This window comes from Dipodomys merriami, unplaced genomic scaffold (genome assembly GCF_024711535.1).
Source record: "Dipodomys merriami isolate MVZ:Mamm:240054 unplaced genomic scaffold, mDipMer1.0.p SCAF_8, whole genome shotgun sequence".
NCBI classification, from domain to species: Eukaryota; Metazoa; Chordata; class Mammalia; order Rodentia; family Heteromyidae; genus Dipodomys; species Dipodomys merriami.
In genome coordinates, this window is record NW_027206401.1 from 20,488,554 (window position 1) to 20,506,429 (window position 17,876).

Consider the following 17,876-nt stretch of genomic DNA (forward strand, 5'->3'; position numbering starts at 1 on the left):
GAGCTGAAGAGCTGAGGGACAGTGCCCAGGCCCAGAGTTCAGGCCCCACAACCGGACCCCCCCCCCAAAAAAAAAGGAAAAGAATCAGTCATCAGGAGACGAAGGCTGATTTTTCAAAGCTGGAAGGCATGTCCAGGCGCTGAGCTATGAGCCTCCAAGAATTCAAGCATCTTGTACATTGTCTCTTAGGGGAGAATCCTGCTGTGTTCATGCTTCTTTTTCCATACACACTCCAGGACACATTGGATAATCGGACAGCAATAATTTATCATATCAAGACTCTAAGAGCCTGAACTATGTATCATGAAGTCAGGATTATAGTGGGAAATGACTCAAAAGAGATGGGGGAGTTATTTTTGTTTTATTTTGAACCCAAGCTTGTCTGGAGCTCACAAACTTCCTGCTTCCTTCTCCTCCAGAGTTCTGGGATTATAGGTAACAACCGTGCTCTGTGAGATACTAATTTTTAAATCATAGGTTATGTTTCAAAAGGCACATGATAAATCATTTTGCTAATGTCATCTCTTGCCTTCAAAAGGAAAAATAAAGAATTCCACTTCACTGTAAATATAATGTGGGTTAGGCATTTTTAAGGGGCTATTAAATTCTGCCTGTACAGAGAACACCCACTGTGGACCCTCTTCATGAGGGGAAGAAGGACAGAAGAACCCCAGGAAGTGTATCATGTGCCACTCGAGTGATAAGGTCGAGCACCTTGTTAGTTACCATCCATTTATATTAAGCAGTGTCACTTTTAAAAACAATTAGTATTGTTGATGTAAGAAAAAGAGCTGTGCCTTCCTTGAGATCTTTCATTCATTTAACAAATGTTTATCTACCATCGACATCTGTGCTCCAGGCCTGGTGGTCGTTGTTGGGAGGACATTGTTGGAGGCCTCGAGCTGATGGCACTGAAGTGTAGAAATCTTCCCATTTATGAAGCTAGAGACCTTGTGGGTACTTGTGGCTCCAGTTGGTAGCGACAACCTTCTAGATCCTTCAGGCACACTGTGCATATTCAAGTCCCTCTCCTGGCTCCACACTATGTCTTTTGGTCTACTTTTCAAGGTATGCTGTCTTCTTTTTGAATCTTAGGTTGTTGTCTTAGAAAGACATGCACAAATATAACAGTCTATATGCTTGAACTTATTTTTCTCTAGTTATTACAAGTATATTTTGCTTGTTAAAAATTCTCAAAAACTTAAGGGCCAGCCATGGTTTTTAAACACAGGGCTTCATGCTCACTTGGCATTTATGTGCAAGGCTGGTGCTCTACCACTTGGGATACACATCTAGTCCTTGTTTTTAAAAAGCAAGCTTAATTCACAGGTCTTGAACTTGCCTTGCGTCAGCCTCCTAAGTGCTAGAGTTACACAAACCTTGGCTTATTCCATATTCTTAGAGCATGGCACTGTTCCTGTATCCAACTGTTCAGGCACATAGTAGATGTTCAAGAAATAGTGAGCAATTAAAGTTACAGCCCATATCTATATCAATATAATATATAGTATTGTGTTCATATATACACTTTAAAAGAATGTGATAATATCACAAGTAACCAAGAGATGCTGTTTATTTTGATTTTTCTCAGTAGCAGTGATTCTATTTTACATCAAAAGTGACAAATTAAAAATGAAATATATTACTATTCATATAATCCATTGATTTCCCATGTTTTAATTCATTTTATAGTACCGATATAACATTTTAATGGATACTATGCTATACCATAACATCAATTATACCTTAGGATTTTAAGAAATATGGCTTATGTGCCAGGATTACAGAGTGAACCCCAAATTCTTATCAGCTGCCTCAAACTGAGTCTAAAGTTTGAAAAATAAGGAATCTGAATAGCACATCAATGTGTAATGTCTGCTTTCAATAGTTAATTTATTTGCTGTTAAGCAGCTCTTCAGCAACAGCCTGTTTCTGAGCAGGGCTGATCACCTCAGGCGGGAACAGCAAGACATGCAGGATCATATATTTTTATTGTTTCATCCCAGGAACAGTCAGCTACCTACAAACAAGAACGAAGAACAAAGAAACACTTAAGTATATAGAAATTCAAAGTGGATCAAAGATATAGAGCAATAGGCTTGAGCAAAAAAATTCAGGGACAGCAACCAGGCTGAGTTCAAGCCCCACAACCACCCCCCTACCCCCCCACAAAAAGTCCATCATAGAAGGCACCATCAGTCATTATTTACTTAGTCCTGAGGTGTACGTTTTTACACCATGTTGTGTTAATTTACTCCTAACACATAAAGTTTATGTATTTTTTTTTCAAGAGCTGGGACTGGACTTTCAGTGAATCAAGTGTCAGCTATTACATACAAGACAATCAGAAACAAGACAGGCTTCTAATGCAAGATACTTAGAAATTATGGTTCTGAATTCTTATTCAGTGTTCTTCAGTCTGGCTTCTTACTCATTCAGGACTTCAAATAACATGTCAAGGCCACTGAATCAGCAAATGTTCAGAAATCTATGCTTGACTTACTAATCAATCACAGGCAGATCTAAAACTGTAACGATACAGACTTATAAATATACTGATTCAAATCAATGCAAACAATAACTCAGCTCCATTAGTGAATTAAATCCCATCTAGTTCTAGCCATTTAAAGAGGCTTACACTAAGGTTAAAAAAGTGCTGCCGGGCACATGTGGCTCATGCCTGTAACCCTAGCTAATCAGGAGGCTGAGATCAGAAGGACTGCAGTTTCGAGACCAGCCCAGGCAGACCAATTTACTAGACTCCATCTCCAAAATAACCATCAAAAAGCAAACATTTAAACAAAGACCTTGTAAAACAAAGTTTGTTCAGAAAAAGATAAAAGCAATTTTAGGAAAATAAATAATAAAAAATAAATAATCTGCTTTACAGGCTGAGGGTCTTTAGCTTGTCAAGGAGGAATCCTGCCCAGTACTCACCCAGCTTCCTGGACCACCCAGCTCTCCTGGCTACCTTCAAGACAGTACCCAGGGTAGACCTCCTTTGCCACCCACCTTTGTTCTTTCCCAGCTTCATCCTTACATCTTTGCCTATTACCCTACTGCTAGACAACTGCAGAACAATGAAAACAGCAAAAACATCACTATGTATCTTCAGTGGGATGTCAAAACAGCAAAAACATCACTATGTATCTTCAGTGGGATGTCGGTGTTGTCTGAGGACACTCTGGGCTTTGCCTTGGATTGTCTTTGACTAGATTATGTTTACAGTTCTGTGTATCATAGCAAACTCCTCGCAATGCAAATGATGGCATTCATAAAGGTTGCGGTGAAAACGGATCCTGCCTCCTCTAAGAACTGACACCAGACCTTTCAGTTCAGTGCCGTGAGGCTAGACCAATTTTGCATCTATCAGAAAATTCATGTCAGCATTTAGTGATTACCTATATGTGTCTGATCTCTGATTCCTTTGAGCTAGCCCTAAAATCTCTTTTTACAATTTTATTTGATTGTAAAGATGCTGTACGGGGGGGGGGGGGGGGAGGGTTTACAGTTACATTTTTTACCCCCTCCTTTTTCTCCTAATCTTCCTTCCCTCCCCCAATAGCTATAAAGTTCATTGCCAACAGTGTCTTGTAAGTATCATTGTTGCAATGGGTCATCCTGTGACCTTGTTTCGGCATTTTGTTATTCCCCTTCCCCTATCCAAATTAGATAAATGTATATACAAGATGCAGGGTACCAAAATCAAATATGGTGGTAACAGTGGCTAAACCATAGGGGGAAGAACATACAAAAGAAGCAAAAAAAAAAATCACATAGTACATTAAAAATGACAACGACAAAGAAAAACCTCTTGTGTCCATATCTTGGGGTTCATTTCGTTTGGCATCATCTTATATGGTCACACATACATAGCTTTTGAGCTCTTCTGCTCATTTGATAAGATTACCCTAGACATATACTAATTATTGCAAATAAGGGAAACTATTGGACCTATTTTTCTTTGGGTCTAAGCCCTAAAATCTTATGAGTTATATAATGAATGAAACACAAATCATTGATGACACATGTTCACACCCTTTTTCATGGCAGGTATATCCCTATTTTGAAGATCTTAACACAGACACACACGGGATATACAGGTTAACACGATCATGCATGGGGATATAGGTTAATGCAGTCATGTACAGGAATATATGTTAATTTGTCTTAACAGGAGAGCCATCGCTTCCATGGAACATAATAACTCTTACTTTTTAATAGGATAATAACACAGTAAGAAACAAGAGATATTCAATTATAAGAACAAACATTGTGAAATGGGGAGAGAGGGTACATAATTATACTAAAAAAGAGGGTAGAATAATTGTTAAAATTGTGCATGAAATTAAAGGCAAATGAGATATACAGATATCATGTTCAATTTTCTGGTTGAGATACATGCCTTCATTTAAAACAATGAGTGATTCTATGAAAAAAATACATAATGTCCTCTTTCACTGTTTCTGTAGTTGTTCTTAATCTCAAACCTGAATAACCCACACATCCTACTCAGCCATGAAGTAGACGTGCTCAGGGTTTTTGTTGTTGATGATTAAAATGAATTCAAGCTCAGGATTAAAATATTCTTAAGGAAGACTTCTCTTCCTCTGTAGAGAAAAGGTATTAATAAGCCACTAAGCAATAGAAAGCACCATATGCCATATTCTGCCATTTCACTTTAAAAATCGAAGTTTCAGATCTAATAGGTTGATATGGAGTGGGAAAAGAGAACAGGGTGGACTCAGACAGAGGAAGCCAGCTGCAGTGGTACCTATCTGTAACAACTCAAAAGGCTGAAATGGGAACATTTGAGGTCAAGCAACACTGTGAGACCCAAATCTCAACAAATCAAAACAAAACACCCAAAGCAACAATGGATATGTGACAGCACTCATTTGAAATCCTAGCTACGGAGGAGGTAAAAATCAGGGGAGCTGAGCATGGTGGTGCATGCCTGTGAACCCAGATATGATGCTGATGTCATAGTCTAAGGCCAGCTCCAAGCAAAAAGTGTGAGACTTTACCTGGAACAAAGCTGAGGATGTGACTCAAGTGACAGAGCACCTGCCTAACAAGTACAAGGCTCTGAGTTAAAACCAATTCCATGAATAAATAAACAAATAAAAAAGTAAATGAAGGCCTGTGTAGAATCTGTCAAATGACAGCTGCATCATTGTCTAATTTGCTGACAGAGTCATGGAAGTACACAGGAAGCTCACACGATATCTACCAAGAGTAAAGGTAAAAAGTGCTTACAAATGCACAAACCTTAAGGAGGGGACTCACAGTTTGAGGCAAAAGCCAAGACCCTATCTGAAACAGAGCAAGAGAATAAGATGAGACAGAGAGAGAAAAAAAGAGAGAGAAGAAATGTGAATAAATCCTTGTATAAGTCTGCTTTCCTCCTGCCAAGATCTTGTTAAATAGCAAGTATCTCACATAGAGAATTGGGGATTTGAGGTCAGAGTTTTGAGTAAAAGTAAAAGCAGCAAGTTTTATGGATTTGGGGTAAATATGGGTTTTTTTTGGGGGGGAGGGGGTCTGGTCATGGGGCCTGAACTTGGCCTGGGTGCTGTCCCTCAGCTCTTCAGCTCAAGGCTAGCGCTCTACCACTTGAGCCACAGCGCCACTTCTGGCTTTTTTCTTTTTTGCTTATGTGGTGCTGAGGAATCGAACCCAGGGCCTCATGCATGCAAGGCAAGTGCTCTACCACTGAGCCACCTTCCCAGCCCTAAATATGGGGTTTTTGAGATCATGAATATTATTTAGAGAAGTTTCACTGAAAGTTTTCTTTGAGGTCCTAGGAGCTGGCAAGTTAACTATTCCTCTGCATTACAAAAGTATCTATGACACACATGCTTCCCTCCATCTATTCAATAAAGATTTATTGAGAGCCTCCACTGTGTCAGAAGTATAACAAGACTCTGCTCCAGTCCTGTGAAGACAGACAGAAAGGCGCACTCTACTGCAGGGTAATGTGGACAATGACAGCAATTACAGAGCCTAGTAAAGTAGGAGGGGCCACATTGAAGACTGAGGGTGCTTTCAGGAGGAAGTACTGAACTGTGGCTTAGAGCAGGAGTGAGTTTAGACTGAGACAACTACTGGCCTTTGTGCAAAGGGCAAGATGAGGAAAGGAACATGTTTGGAGCAGTGGGACCAATCAAAGTGAATGAAGAACCCGAAGTTCCAGCTTTTAGCAAAGCAACTAAACAGTTGCTGAGAAGGTTACTATTTTGAGAAGAGGGTATTCTGCAGGTGCCCTGGAGTTTGCTGATGGCTGAGCCCCATGGCCTAGCTCACTTTCTTCCCTCACAGAGTATGGAGTGGGTATTCTTGGCCACCCGAGGGTGGGAGCTTGCAGGTCTGCCCAAGGATATTCAAGTGGAAAATTCATTCTTTAATCCATCAGCCATCAGCTCTGCTGGATCTCCTTTAGCTCAAGCCCAAGTGCTCTGAGGTCTTCACCCTCAGAACATTGTCTGTCTAAATGCCACGTTTCTGTGCTTAATGTAAACTTTGAAGAGAGACTTGATTTTCATCATTATTTCCAGGCCACTATTCCATGTTATGAAAATTAAATATATTCATACAGTATATTTCTATGTAAGTTCCATTTTTATGTCATTTTTACTTTTTCCTGCCCAAGCTGGCTTCGAACCCTGATCCTCAGATCTCAGCCTCCTGAGTAGCTAGGATTATAGGTGTGAGCCACCAGCACCTGGCTTGGCCTATTATTTCTGAGTATGTCGCGGCCACAGCCCACATCAGTACAGATGCAGTGTGGCAATGCTTTCAGATGCTATGCAGAACATGAGAATTCCAGCGCTTCCCTTGGGTTCAGTACTGAGCAAGCCACGCCACAGACCCAAGCTACTAATGAAACCAATGTTCCCAGTAAGGAGGTCCTGCTGGAAAGCTCACCACTCATGGAGCAGATAAAATATGTTAGAAGACACTTCACTACTAATATTCCTAGAACTGTAGCTTTTTGAAACCAAAACATCATAATGAAAATGCCAGACTTCAGATACATGGGAAATTGAGATTCATTTATGTTCTTTAGTTTTATCGATTCCCTCCACTTTATTAAAACATTTATACAACCTGCTGATAAGGTAATTCACCTCAAATGATTTGAGCTGTTAATTTAACAGTGCATTCCAACTGCTCCATTGTGAGATTTGCTTTATTGGTGAGTTTTCCATTTCTTATTCAGAATTATATTCTTTTCTTGCAATTATGGGGACAATTGCTCTTGCCCTTGGGAAAGGTGCTCAAATGTACTGTAATTATCTGTGTGACATATGGCCTCCTTTGCAAGAATGAACAAGATAAGCAGGCACAGAGATTAGGGAGAAGGATTTTTAAAATCATCACTCACAGCTAAATCTAAAATTTGAAAAACCAGCCCATTCATTATGACTGATCAAGTGAGTTGCTTGGTTTTTAGAGGCAATGCTTCCATAGCCTAGAGAAGGAAAAGGCGTAAGAAGATTCCAGAGCAGGAGCCCCAGGTGGTAGTGGCTGGAATGTCACCAGTAAGGAACTATCTTACAAGGGTGGCCTATGTTGTGCAAGGCCAGCAGACGCAGGCCAACCTCATCCACCATGGGACATAGGGTCTGAGATTCCACTGCTCTGCCTGCGATGTTCCAAGGTTCAGGGAGAGCATCAAGTACTTGTTATGTGCCATTAAACTAAAAACTCACATAATTACAAGAGCATCAAGGAGGAAAGAGCTGAGATACTGGATGCCTCCAGGATATGCTCTCTGCAATTCCAGGGCTAGTCAGTCACAGATGCAGAGAGTATCACCTGAGTTTTATAAAAGGTAAACAGGACACACAATAATGCTAGCCCCCTCCTAAAGTCCAATTTTGTGGATGCATATTGGACATTTTTGAATATTTTTATCCTCTAACAATCTTAAGACATAATATCTAAGAGGAAATGGATTTAGATTTAAATCCTAGGATGCATGACCCTAGAATACTTCTTCTTCTTCTTCTTCTTCTTCTTCTTCTTCTTCTTCCTCTTCCTCTTCCTCTTCCTCCTCCTCCTCCTCCTCCTCCTCCTCCTCCTCCTCCTCCTCCTCCTCCTCCTCCTCCTCCTCCTCCTCCTCCTCCTCCTCCTCCTCCTCCTTCTTCTTCCTTCTTCTTCCTTCTTCTTCTTCTTCTTCCTTCTTCTTCTTCCTCTTCCTCTTCCTCTTCCTCCTCTTCCTCTTCCTCCTCTTCCTCTTCTTCTTCTTCTTCTTCTTCTTCTTATTATTAATATTATTATTTTTGGTCAGTCGTAGGATTTTGAACTCTGGGCCTGGGCGCTGTCCCTGCACTCTTCAGTTCAAGGCAAGCACTCTACCACTTGAGCCACAGCACCACTTCCGGTTTTCTAGTGGTTAATTGGAGGTAAGAGTCTCACGGACTTTTCTGCCTGGGCTGGCTTTGAACAGTGATCCTCAGATCTCAGCCTCCTCAGTAGCTAGGATTATAGGCGTGAGCCACGGGGTTTGAACTCAGGGACTCAATAAGCATTTGGGGAGGCCCAATATGGAAATTCATACATGTAATATAATCACAACTTTATAAAATATGCATTCACAAGGGTTGAGCATGGTAGTGCAAACCTGTAATCCCAGATATATGAAAGGCAAAGATGGCTGATTGCAGTTCAAGTCTCACCTATGCAAAAATGTGGCAAGCCTCAATTTAAAAAAAAACAAAAAGCAAATTGGTTGTGGTGGTATATACCTGAAATCTTAGCTAGGCAGGAGGCAGAAGTGGGAAGAGTGCCATAAGAGGCCTGCATGGGCAGAAAGTGTGAGCCAGACTCAGTCTGAAAAATAAGCTAAATAAGAAGGGCTGGGGTGTTATTCAAGTGGTAGAGCACTTGCCTTACAAGCACAACATCCTAATTTCAAGCCTGAGTATCACCATACAGGTGATACATACCTGTCATCCCAGCTACAGCTACAGGAAATGCAAATGGGAGGATTATCACCTAGGCCAGCCTGAACTAAGATTGTAGAACACATCCTTAGCTAGTGCAAAACCTTGAGTTCAAACCCTAGTAGTACCCCTTTCATGAATACATAAAGAAAAAAGTGGACGAGCAGTTACTGCTGGAAAGGAGAGAGTAAGATTTTATAGGCAATACATGGAAAGCTGGAAGTAGTCTGTGTCTTAAACTGGATAGAGGTTGCCTAGATGCATATTTTATTAATCTGTACATTTAAAATAGATGCATTTTTCAATCCAGATGTCATAAATATATTTTAATTTTTTTGTCTTTTTATTAATGAGGAAAAAAACCATTTTTAGATCAAGAGGTAATCTTCTAAGTGTAATTTCCAAACTCCAGCATGAAAAATAGTTAAGTTTTATTAAATACACATAGAGGTAATATCTTTTTTTTTTGGGGGGGGGGTCCGGTTGTGGGACCTGAACTCTGGGCCTGGACGCTGTCCCTCAGCTCTTCAGCTCAAGGCTAGTGCTCTACCACTTGAGCCACAACACCACTTCCGGCTTTTTTCTTTTTGCTTATGTGGTGCTGAGGGATTGAACTCAGGGCCTCATGCATGCAAGGCAAGTACTCTACCACTGAGCCATGTTCCCAGCCCTAGAGGTAATATCTTGACATGAACTGATAATGTCTACTTCAGAGACTAAGTACAGTGATTCAAGCATGTAATCCTAGCTACATGGAAGGTGGAGAATGGGGAGGGAGGTTCAAGTTCATGAAACTCCCTCCATCTTGACCAATGGCTGGGTTTGGTGGTACACACCTGTCCATACCAGTTCCAGGAGAAGCATAATGGCTGGACATGGTAGCATATGCCTGTCACCTAATGATGTGCGTGAGCACCAAACAGGAGTATTTCAGTACAGGCTTGCCAAGGGGAAAAGTGAGACCTTCTCTCTAATAACCGACACAAAAGGCTAGAGGTATGGCTTAAGTAGTAGAGCATCTTCTAAGATCCCAAGTTCAATCCCCAGTACCACCAAAACAACAAACCATTAAAGAGAGAATTAATGATACCCAAAAGGAATGTATAAAGATATGTGACCTTTAGCCGGGCGCCGGTGGCTCACGCCTGTAATCCTAGCTATTTAGGAGGCTGAGATCTGAGGATCATGGTTCAAAGCCAGCCTGGGCAGGAAAGTCCATGAGACTCTTATCTCCAATAAAACACTAGAAAACCAGAAGTGGCACTGTGGCTCAAGCAGTAGAGCGCTCCCCTTGAGCTGAAGAGCGCAGGGACAGCGCCCAAGCCCAGAGTTCAAGACCCACGACTGACCAAAAAAAAAAAGTAAAAAAGATATGCGAACCTGTCCTCAGCTTATATATACTAAACTAAATGAGCACAGAGAACAGGACAGGCACTGAAGAGTACAAAGTCAAGAATTCTCAAGACAAATTCATACAGAAAAAGAGTCTAATTATATAAGCAGGTATAGAACAAGCCTGGTATCACAAGTCTAATAACAGAAAAGGGCTATCTAATTTAGAATCAAGGATAACAGAAAAAAGAGAAAATGTTAGGGCTCTATGAGTCATGATCTCATAGGAAAAAAACTCAAAAGAAAAATTTTAAATGAAAGATAACTTCATCTCAGTTAACAAGAGAGGGCGTGGAGTATTTCTTTGCCATTGCCCTTAAAGAATGGCCCCAGAGGGCTTGTTTGTCAAGTCTTAGACCTTTAAAGATAAGATCTTACATTCTGTCAAGAAGAAAGGAGGTATAAGAATGCCTTTGGATATGCCTTTTTTTCAGACTTCTAAGAAAGAAGAAGCTAAAAAGAATAGGATTAATAAAAACATTGACTCAGATAAATCTTTTCTAAGACAGAATATATTATGACAGCCCTAAGGTGACGTCATGAGGAATGACAGGATTTTGAAAGCAGACAGGAAGGTACTAGGAAGTGAGAGAAAGAGATGTTCTCAGAGAATAAATATAAAGAGGGTAAAAGTAACCTGCAATCAGTAAACTTGCCCAATGTTATACAAGAATAAATAAGATAGGTCAAAATTAACTGAAGCCATCAATTACATCAACTCAAGTTATAATGGCAGACTTGAGGACAGAATTCTTTACAGCTACTCAAGAGCAGGCATCCATGCCGGGGTCTCTGGCTCCAGTTTGGCCTCCTAACTGGCTTTGCCACATCAAGAACAGTATGTGGCTTCCAGATCTAGCCGCGAGATGCCTTTGCCCTGGCCTGCTTACATGTGCAGAATGGTCAAGTGAGGCCCAGGCTCACACAAGAGACTCATTGTTTAGAAGGCCGAGGTATGAATGAGGGCCACTGAGACCACTACACCCAGGGTAAGCCACCAAATAATAGGAACCATGTGAGGGGAGGAGTTGTCCAGGTGAGACCAATAGAAGAACTGCCAGGACCAAATTTCTGACTTAGAGAATTGTGAGCAAATAAAACATATGGTCTGGCTAAGGCACTAAGCCATGGAATAGTCATATAGTAATAGGAAACTGTACTAGGTCATAACTGGACTTAGAATACCTCTTCTTTTATCCAAAATCCAGACAGGTGTGGAGGCATACATGTAATCTCAGCCTCCGGAAGGCTCAGGCAGGAAAACTATGAGTTCAAGGTTCTCCTGGATTGCATAAGAAAACCCTGTCTTGAAACGAAGAACAAATTCAAAACCCATTAGGTCACACAGTCTGAACATAAAAGGCCTCTCAAAGTTCCTTATGTATCTAGCTTTTTATCTGTCTTTTAATAAGGGCATTTAGACTTGTTACAATTTTTCTCCCCTGGCACCAAGGTTCCAACTCAGGGCCTTGTGCTTGGTATGCAGGTGCTCTACCACTTGAGCCATGTTCCTTATTGCTTTAATTACTTTTCGGGTAGGGTCTCACATTTTTGCCCAGGCTAACTTGGACCACAATCTTCCATGAAGACAGGGTGACAAGGCAAGCACCACACGTGGTTGAGAAGGGTCTTGCTAACTTTTTGCTCAGGCTGTCTTCAAACTGCCATCCTTCTGAAGTCTGCCCTCCTGAGTACCTGAATTACAGCTGGGCAATATGGTTAGCTTTAAAGGTTTGCTTCATATATCACCTGAAAAGAGAGAAACATCTTACTTTTTTTCTTTCTAATTTAAATTATTTTGATTTCTTTTTCTTGGATAGTTCATCTGGCTAGTACTAACTCTAATGGATACAATGGTGGAAGCAGGCATCCTTGTCTTGTTCCTGACTTAGAGAAGAGCCGTTTTGTCTGTTTATTGACTGTGATGTCAAGGATGGCTGTGGGATATTCTTACTGTCGTTATAAAGGTGATGTACAGAAGGGTTACAGTTACGCACATCCGGTCATGAGGTATATTTCTTTTTGGACAATGTCACCCTTGCCTTTGCTCTCTCCCAGTTTTTCCCTCCCATCCCCTCCCACAAGTTGTATAGTCTAGTTTCAAGATAGTGTCTGGTGAGGACCACTGCTGAAACTGCTCACCCTTTGTCCTTCCATTTCTGTGTTCCCTTTACCTTTCACAAAGACAGATAAACAAACAAGATGAAAGAAAGGAAAACAAAACGACCAAGAAAAACCCTCTTCATTCCATTTCTTGGAGTTCATTTTGACAAATACTATTTTATATAATCAGAGGCACAGAGGTGCTGTGATTTTGTGTTTCCCCTTAGAATATCCTCCTTCGGTCTCACTGTGAATGCCTAGAGTCCTATATAATTTATCATGTCTGGCTGTATTTAGATCTAGCTTCCACAAAGGAGAGAAAATATGCGCTGACTGTCTCTCTGAGCTTGGCTTACCTCCCTTAACATGATTTGGCTGAGGGATTTTTATGTATGGTGTTTATTATGCTGAAGAAATTATTTTTGTCATTCCATTTTATCACCATGACTGCCTTAATAGTTATGTGTCTTTTACTAAAACTTCGTAAAGGTTATCACAGGACTTATAATGTACATGCTGAATTTATCACAATCTACCCTCAAATAATATTATCTCACTTTAAATGTACCAGTGAGAATTTTATCTCGATATACTGCCAATCCCTCACTTCCCTTGTTCCATTATTGCCACACATTTTTAGTTTTGCATACAAACTCTCCCTTGAGATGAACAAGCCGTATCTACTTAGACAATCTGCTTGAATGTCTAACAGGAGATAACTCAAACACAGCTCAATTGTTCCTGTCCCAACTTCCTCCTCACTAAATCAAACCAGTGCCCAACTTGTCTCCAAATCCCAGGAGTAAAACATCATCTGCTGCTTCTTTCTTAGCGCATTTCCAATCCATCAGGTATTTCTTCTGCTATCTTTGAAATGTTAGGTTGAATTATATGAAAGTTCTAGCAGTTTAATATAGTGCAACCTAACATATCCTGAATCTTTCCATCTCTTCATCCCCAGGACTCAAATTCACCATTGTCTCTTGCCTGGATTACTTTAAGAGACTCCAAACTAACCTCCGAGACTTTACCCCTATCTAAAGGCTATTATCCCATAACTACTGGAAGGAACTCTTAAACACAAATCATATTCCATCATTTTTGTGATTCTAAGACTCCAATAGGTTTATAATACAATGACTGCTAGACTCAAAACACAGTATGGTTTACAAAGCCCCACATAATTTGGCCCCTATCTATTTCCTATCACCCTCCCTCTATCATTCTAGAGTTCAGCCACAAAGCCCTTCTTGCTGTCCCCTAATCATACCAAACCATTTTTTTCTCCCATGACCTGCCATATGCTGTTCCCTCTTGCTTTCTCTCTGGATAAAGACATAGTGACAAGGTAGTAATCTAGAAGGCAGGAAGAGCCTTCACCAGGAAGTAAACCTTCTAGACCTTGATCTGGAATGTCCAGCTTTCAGAACTGTGAAATAAGACGTTGTTGTTTAAGCCAGACATTCTGTGCTGTTTTGTTCTGATAGCCTAAGCAGATCAGTACAGAGAAATATCCAATTCAGCCAGTAACATCAACATTCAATTTTTTCTAATGACAAGTAAATCAATGTATATTTTAAAAATTCTACTGTGGAATACCATAATACGTCAGGAAGGTAGACATGTTTGCCCTTGCATATACTAGCTCTGCTCTGCCAGCACAGGCTCTGCACATACCATTTCCTTTGCCTGACGGTCATTGTTCTCTTCCTATCATTCATACCTCCTCATACACAGATGTCCAGTGAGCCACACATCCTGAGGATTTCTTACACAGGTGAAATACCTACCCTGATTATGAGCTTGTAAGTCACAATGCACTTCTCCTTCTCAGACTTGTCACTATCACCTATTCATATCCATTTGTGAGATGATCTGATTTAATACTGGATTAAATGCTTCATGAAAGCAAGGCCACATATATTTTTATCCCACCAGGAATTCCCAGTATCTACAAGGTCTGGTCTATGAAAACATTTATTGAAAGAATAAATGCATAAATTATTTCTAGGATCTCACAACTTCAAAATTAGATTCATTCTGAATGAGCTCAGAGATTTTTGGCCCATTTGAATGTGCATTATGCTGTAGAGCCGCCTGCTTATGTATATCTCCAAGACCCCGATTCTATTTCCTAGTTACACTCAACAACCACCACTACTGTAGTGCACACAGAATCTGTTATCCAACGGGAAAAGACAGATGGCAATCACCAGGCTACAGACAAAAAAATATTGCCTTGCAATATAATCTCTACTGAAGGATGAGTATCATTGATTAATAAACCCTCTGCTCACAAGGTTCCTTTTAATAAGGTGTGTCTATGGAGGGTCTAGAAACCAGCTCAGTGAGGAGCCCCCATAATGGGCATGGAGAAGTTGCAGGTGCCACTTCATTCCAGTCTGGGTCTTACAGTGCACAGGTAATGAATACTTAATGTTTATTTCCATAGGATCTTTTGTTTGGTACTGTCATGTTTCAAAGAGTACATTACAGCTTTTTTAAAACTAGGGTAGAAAACAGGTTCACTCGTCTAATTAAAACATTAATAATAGATGTACTTCTCAGAAAAAGGAGCTAGTTCATTTAAAGTACATTATATTTATATGGAAGATGATTCCATTTCACTTTCTTCTTTGTATATGCTATGAGGTCATTTTCAATTATTTTAATGTTAATGAGACTGTTCTAATGTCTAGTGAGACTATTTTAAACTTATTATATTTAAATTTGTCATAAATTCTGAAAATGAAAGAAAACCTATGTATTTAAGTATTTGTAATGTAAAATGGAACTGACTTTTTGTTTAATTTCCAAAATAGATCATATAAGCTTATTACCTTAATCACACTCTAGAATATCCACGTATTATTTTGTATTTCGAGGAATATGTTGGTTTTATTACACCATTTGTGTTACAAAGTATCTTACTGCTCAATATATTACATTATTTCTGACATGAATTTATAACTTCTGAAATAGAAATTGTTTTTGTTTTTGTTTTTTGGGTCTGGTCATGGGGCCTGAACTCGGCCTGGGTGCTGTCCCTCAGCTCTTCAGCTCAAGGCTAGCACTCTACCACTTGAGCCACAGCGCCACTTCCGGCTTTTTTTCTTTTTGTTTATGTGGTGCTGAGGAATCGAACCCAGGGCCTCAGGCATGCAAGGCAAGCACTCTACCACTGAGCCACAAACGCAAGAATATATAGATTATAAAAGAATTATTCTCAAATTATTAAGAGATCCAAAGGGAAAATAAAAAGTTTATTCATTAAAACAGAAACCCTGGACAAAACATGTGGAGACCAGAGAGGGATGGGTTCTGTTGGGGGTCCTTTGTGCCAAGCGTAGGGCCACAGCCCCCCTCAGGACACATCATCCCATTCCATCTTTCTTTTACACTCTATTTACTGACCCAAAGCCTTCAATATGTTAGACATAGAACCTTTCAGAAGGGACCTCATCCTCTCAGAGAAATCAATCTTTTGAGGGAAGAGAGAGATGGCAAGTTTCCTCATTATTTCAATGTTCAAATGCTCAAGCTTAGGAGACCAGGCTTTACTAAATGCCCTCATCTGCACTATAATGCTAATCCATCCCATATGCAGAATAGTTGTGGGCTGTACCAGCACGTATGACGATTCTATTACCTGAGTAGGACTCTGAAGACTCAAATCCAACCCACAAGTAAACTCCGTGTGATGCTCCACAGTTTCAAGAAGAGGGTCAGGCTTTGAAACATTCCAGAATCTGTGAAGATAAAAAAATAATAATAATAAGACAAACTTAATGGCTAAAACTATTCCTACAAATTTATAATAAGAAACAATAGATATTTGAAACATTAAAGATTTTACCAAAATAGGCTCAATCAATTAATAAAGAGCCTTTTTACTCTTCTTAAAGGGAAAGTATCTTATAGGGAAAAACATATACTCCATCCTACTGGATCTCAAATCAACATAATTACTGTTAATATACCTTTGTAAAAGATAATAGTATTCCTATTAGAACACCTTCTAAGATCTACAGTCTGCCAGGCCATGGACTGGACATGAGACACTCACTATATGCCTACCTTCCTGGCAGTTCTGAAGGCATTCATGCTGATAAAACACGAATATTGGATTTGATGAACTCTTAATACTTTGTGGCTTCAAATTCTACTTCATTCCTCAAAAGGTAACATGAAAAGATCTTAGGTACAATTTACATATCAACAGCAATTCAAGTTCTTTAAAATATACCTGTTCTGTGAAAATGTCTGTAATTCTGAGACCGTATTTATTTTTTGATGAACAGCTTTTCTCGTAGACTGCACAGCCAAGTAATTCCCAAAGTCAAGGAAAACAGAAACATGTTTTCATGGGTAATATTATATATTCTACTTTTCCTTTACAGACTTTGAGTGCTAATATTTACCATAATATAGCTCTGATTTCTACTGTTCAGAGAATTTGTCTCTATTGTCAATAGACAAAATAGTATTTTAGCTTTCTAAAGCTTTATCTGCTCATCATCCTTTTTATTTGACTCTAAACACACTTTAAAATGACATATTCAGAATCCTAGAGTCATACCCTGATTCAGCTTTTTGAAAGATGTACAACAAGGAACACACAGAAGGTTGGGCAGATCCTTTTGAAAAAGAGTAAACACATAGAGCCAACAGCCATAGTTTGTTTAACCTGGAGGTATTATTTCCCTAATAAACACAGAGTTAGCCCTATTAAGATTTGAAAAGGACTGTTGCTATGGGTAATACACTGTGTGGATGCCATAGAAACACTGGATAAATAGCTCCTTTATCAGAATACTGAGACATAGGGAATATTTAGGGGGAATGTTTTACTTCTGAAAGTGAACCTTCACAAACAAAGGAAGTAACAAGCCACAGGCCTTCTAGGAAATCTTAATGGTGGTTGGTCTCCATTGCTTTTGTCCATTTGTTTCTAGACAGTGAATGCTGCCAAGATCTAATTTTCTGGTTTCTGATTACACTATGTAAACAAAAGTAAACATGTAATTGTATAATCTAATGTGTAAGATCTGGTTAGGCACTGATTTGCATTATTCAAAATAATAAGTGATTTTGCATAGATCCACTACATCCCAAAAACTCATAATGGTTTTAAAAATAAGCAATTTAATATGGCAAAAATGAGTTAAAAGAACATTAAGGGGAAGAAAATAAGTTGGAACCTTCAGTGATATTGTTAAAACACATGCCATAAGATCGTGATGCTAAGCTTTTCTGCAGCCAAAGAATAAAGGGAAATAGAACAAGCCCAGACTCAAAATCCATAGGCACATCCTCCTACAACACTATGAGAACATGATCCCTGAGAGGTTATAGACAGGAAACCCTCTTCATGTGTAATGAAAAACCTCAATATCACACAGGTACACGTAAAAATGTGTCACCAGTGCC

At 39.7% G+C, this 17,876-nt stretch overlaps 1 protein-coding gene across 1 annotated transcript in view; it reads right to left on the reverse strand.

Annotated features, from left to right (window-relative positions):
• Window positions 1-1,550: 1,550 nt before the first annotated feature.
• Pex7 (peroxisomal biogenesis factor 7) overlaps window positions 1,551-17,876 on the reverse strand; it is a 61,698-nt gene continuing 45,372 nt past the window's right edge. Inside the window, exons 9-10 of the mRNA XM_070010166.1 lie at window positions 16,096-16,195; window positions 1,551-2,020 (exon numbers count right to left, since the gene is read on the reverse strand). Of these exons, the coding sequence (XP_069866267.1) occupies window positions 1,952-2,020; window positions 16,096-16,195 (169 nt within the window). The 3' untranslated portion in view covers window positions 1,551-1,951. The remainder of the gene's footprint in view (window positions 2,021-16,095; window positions 16,196-17,876) is intronic.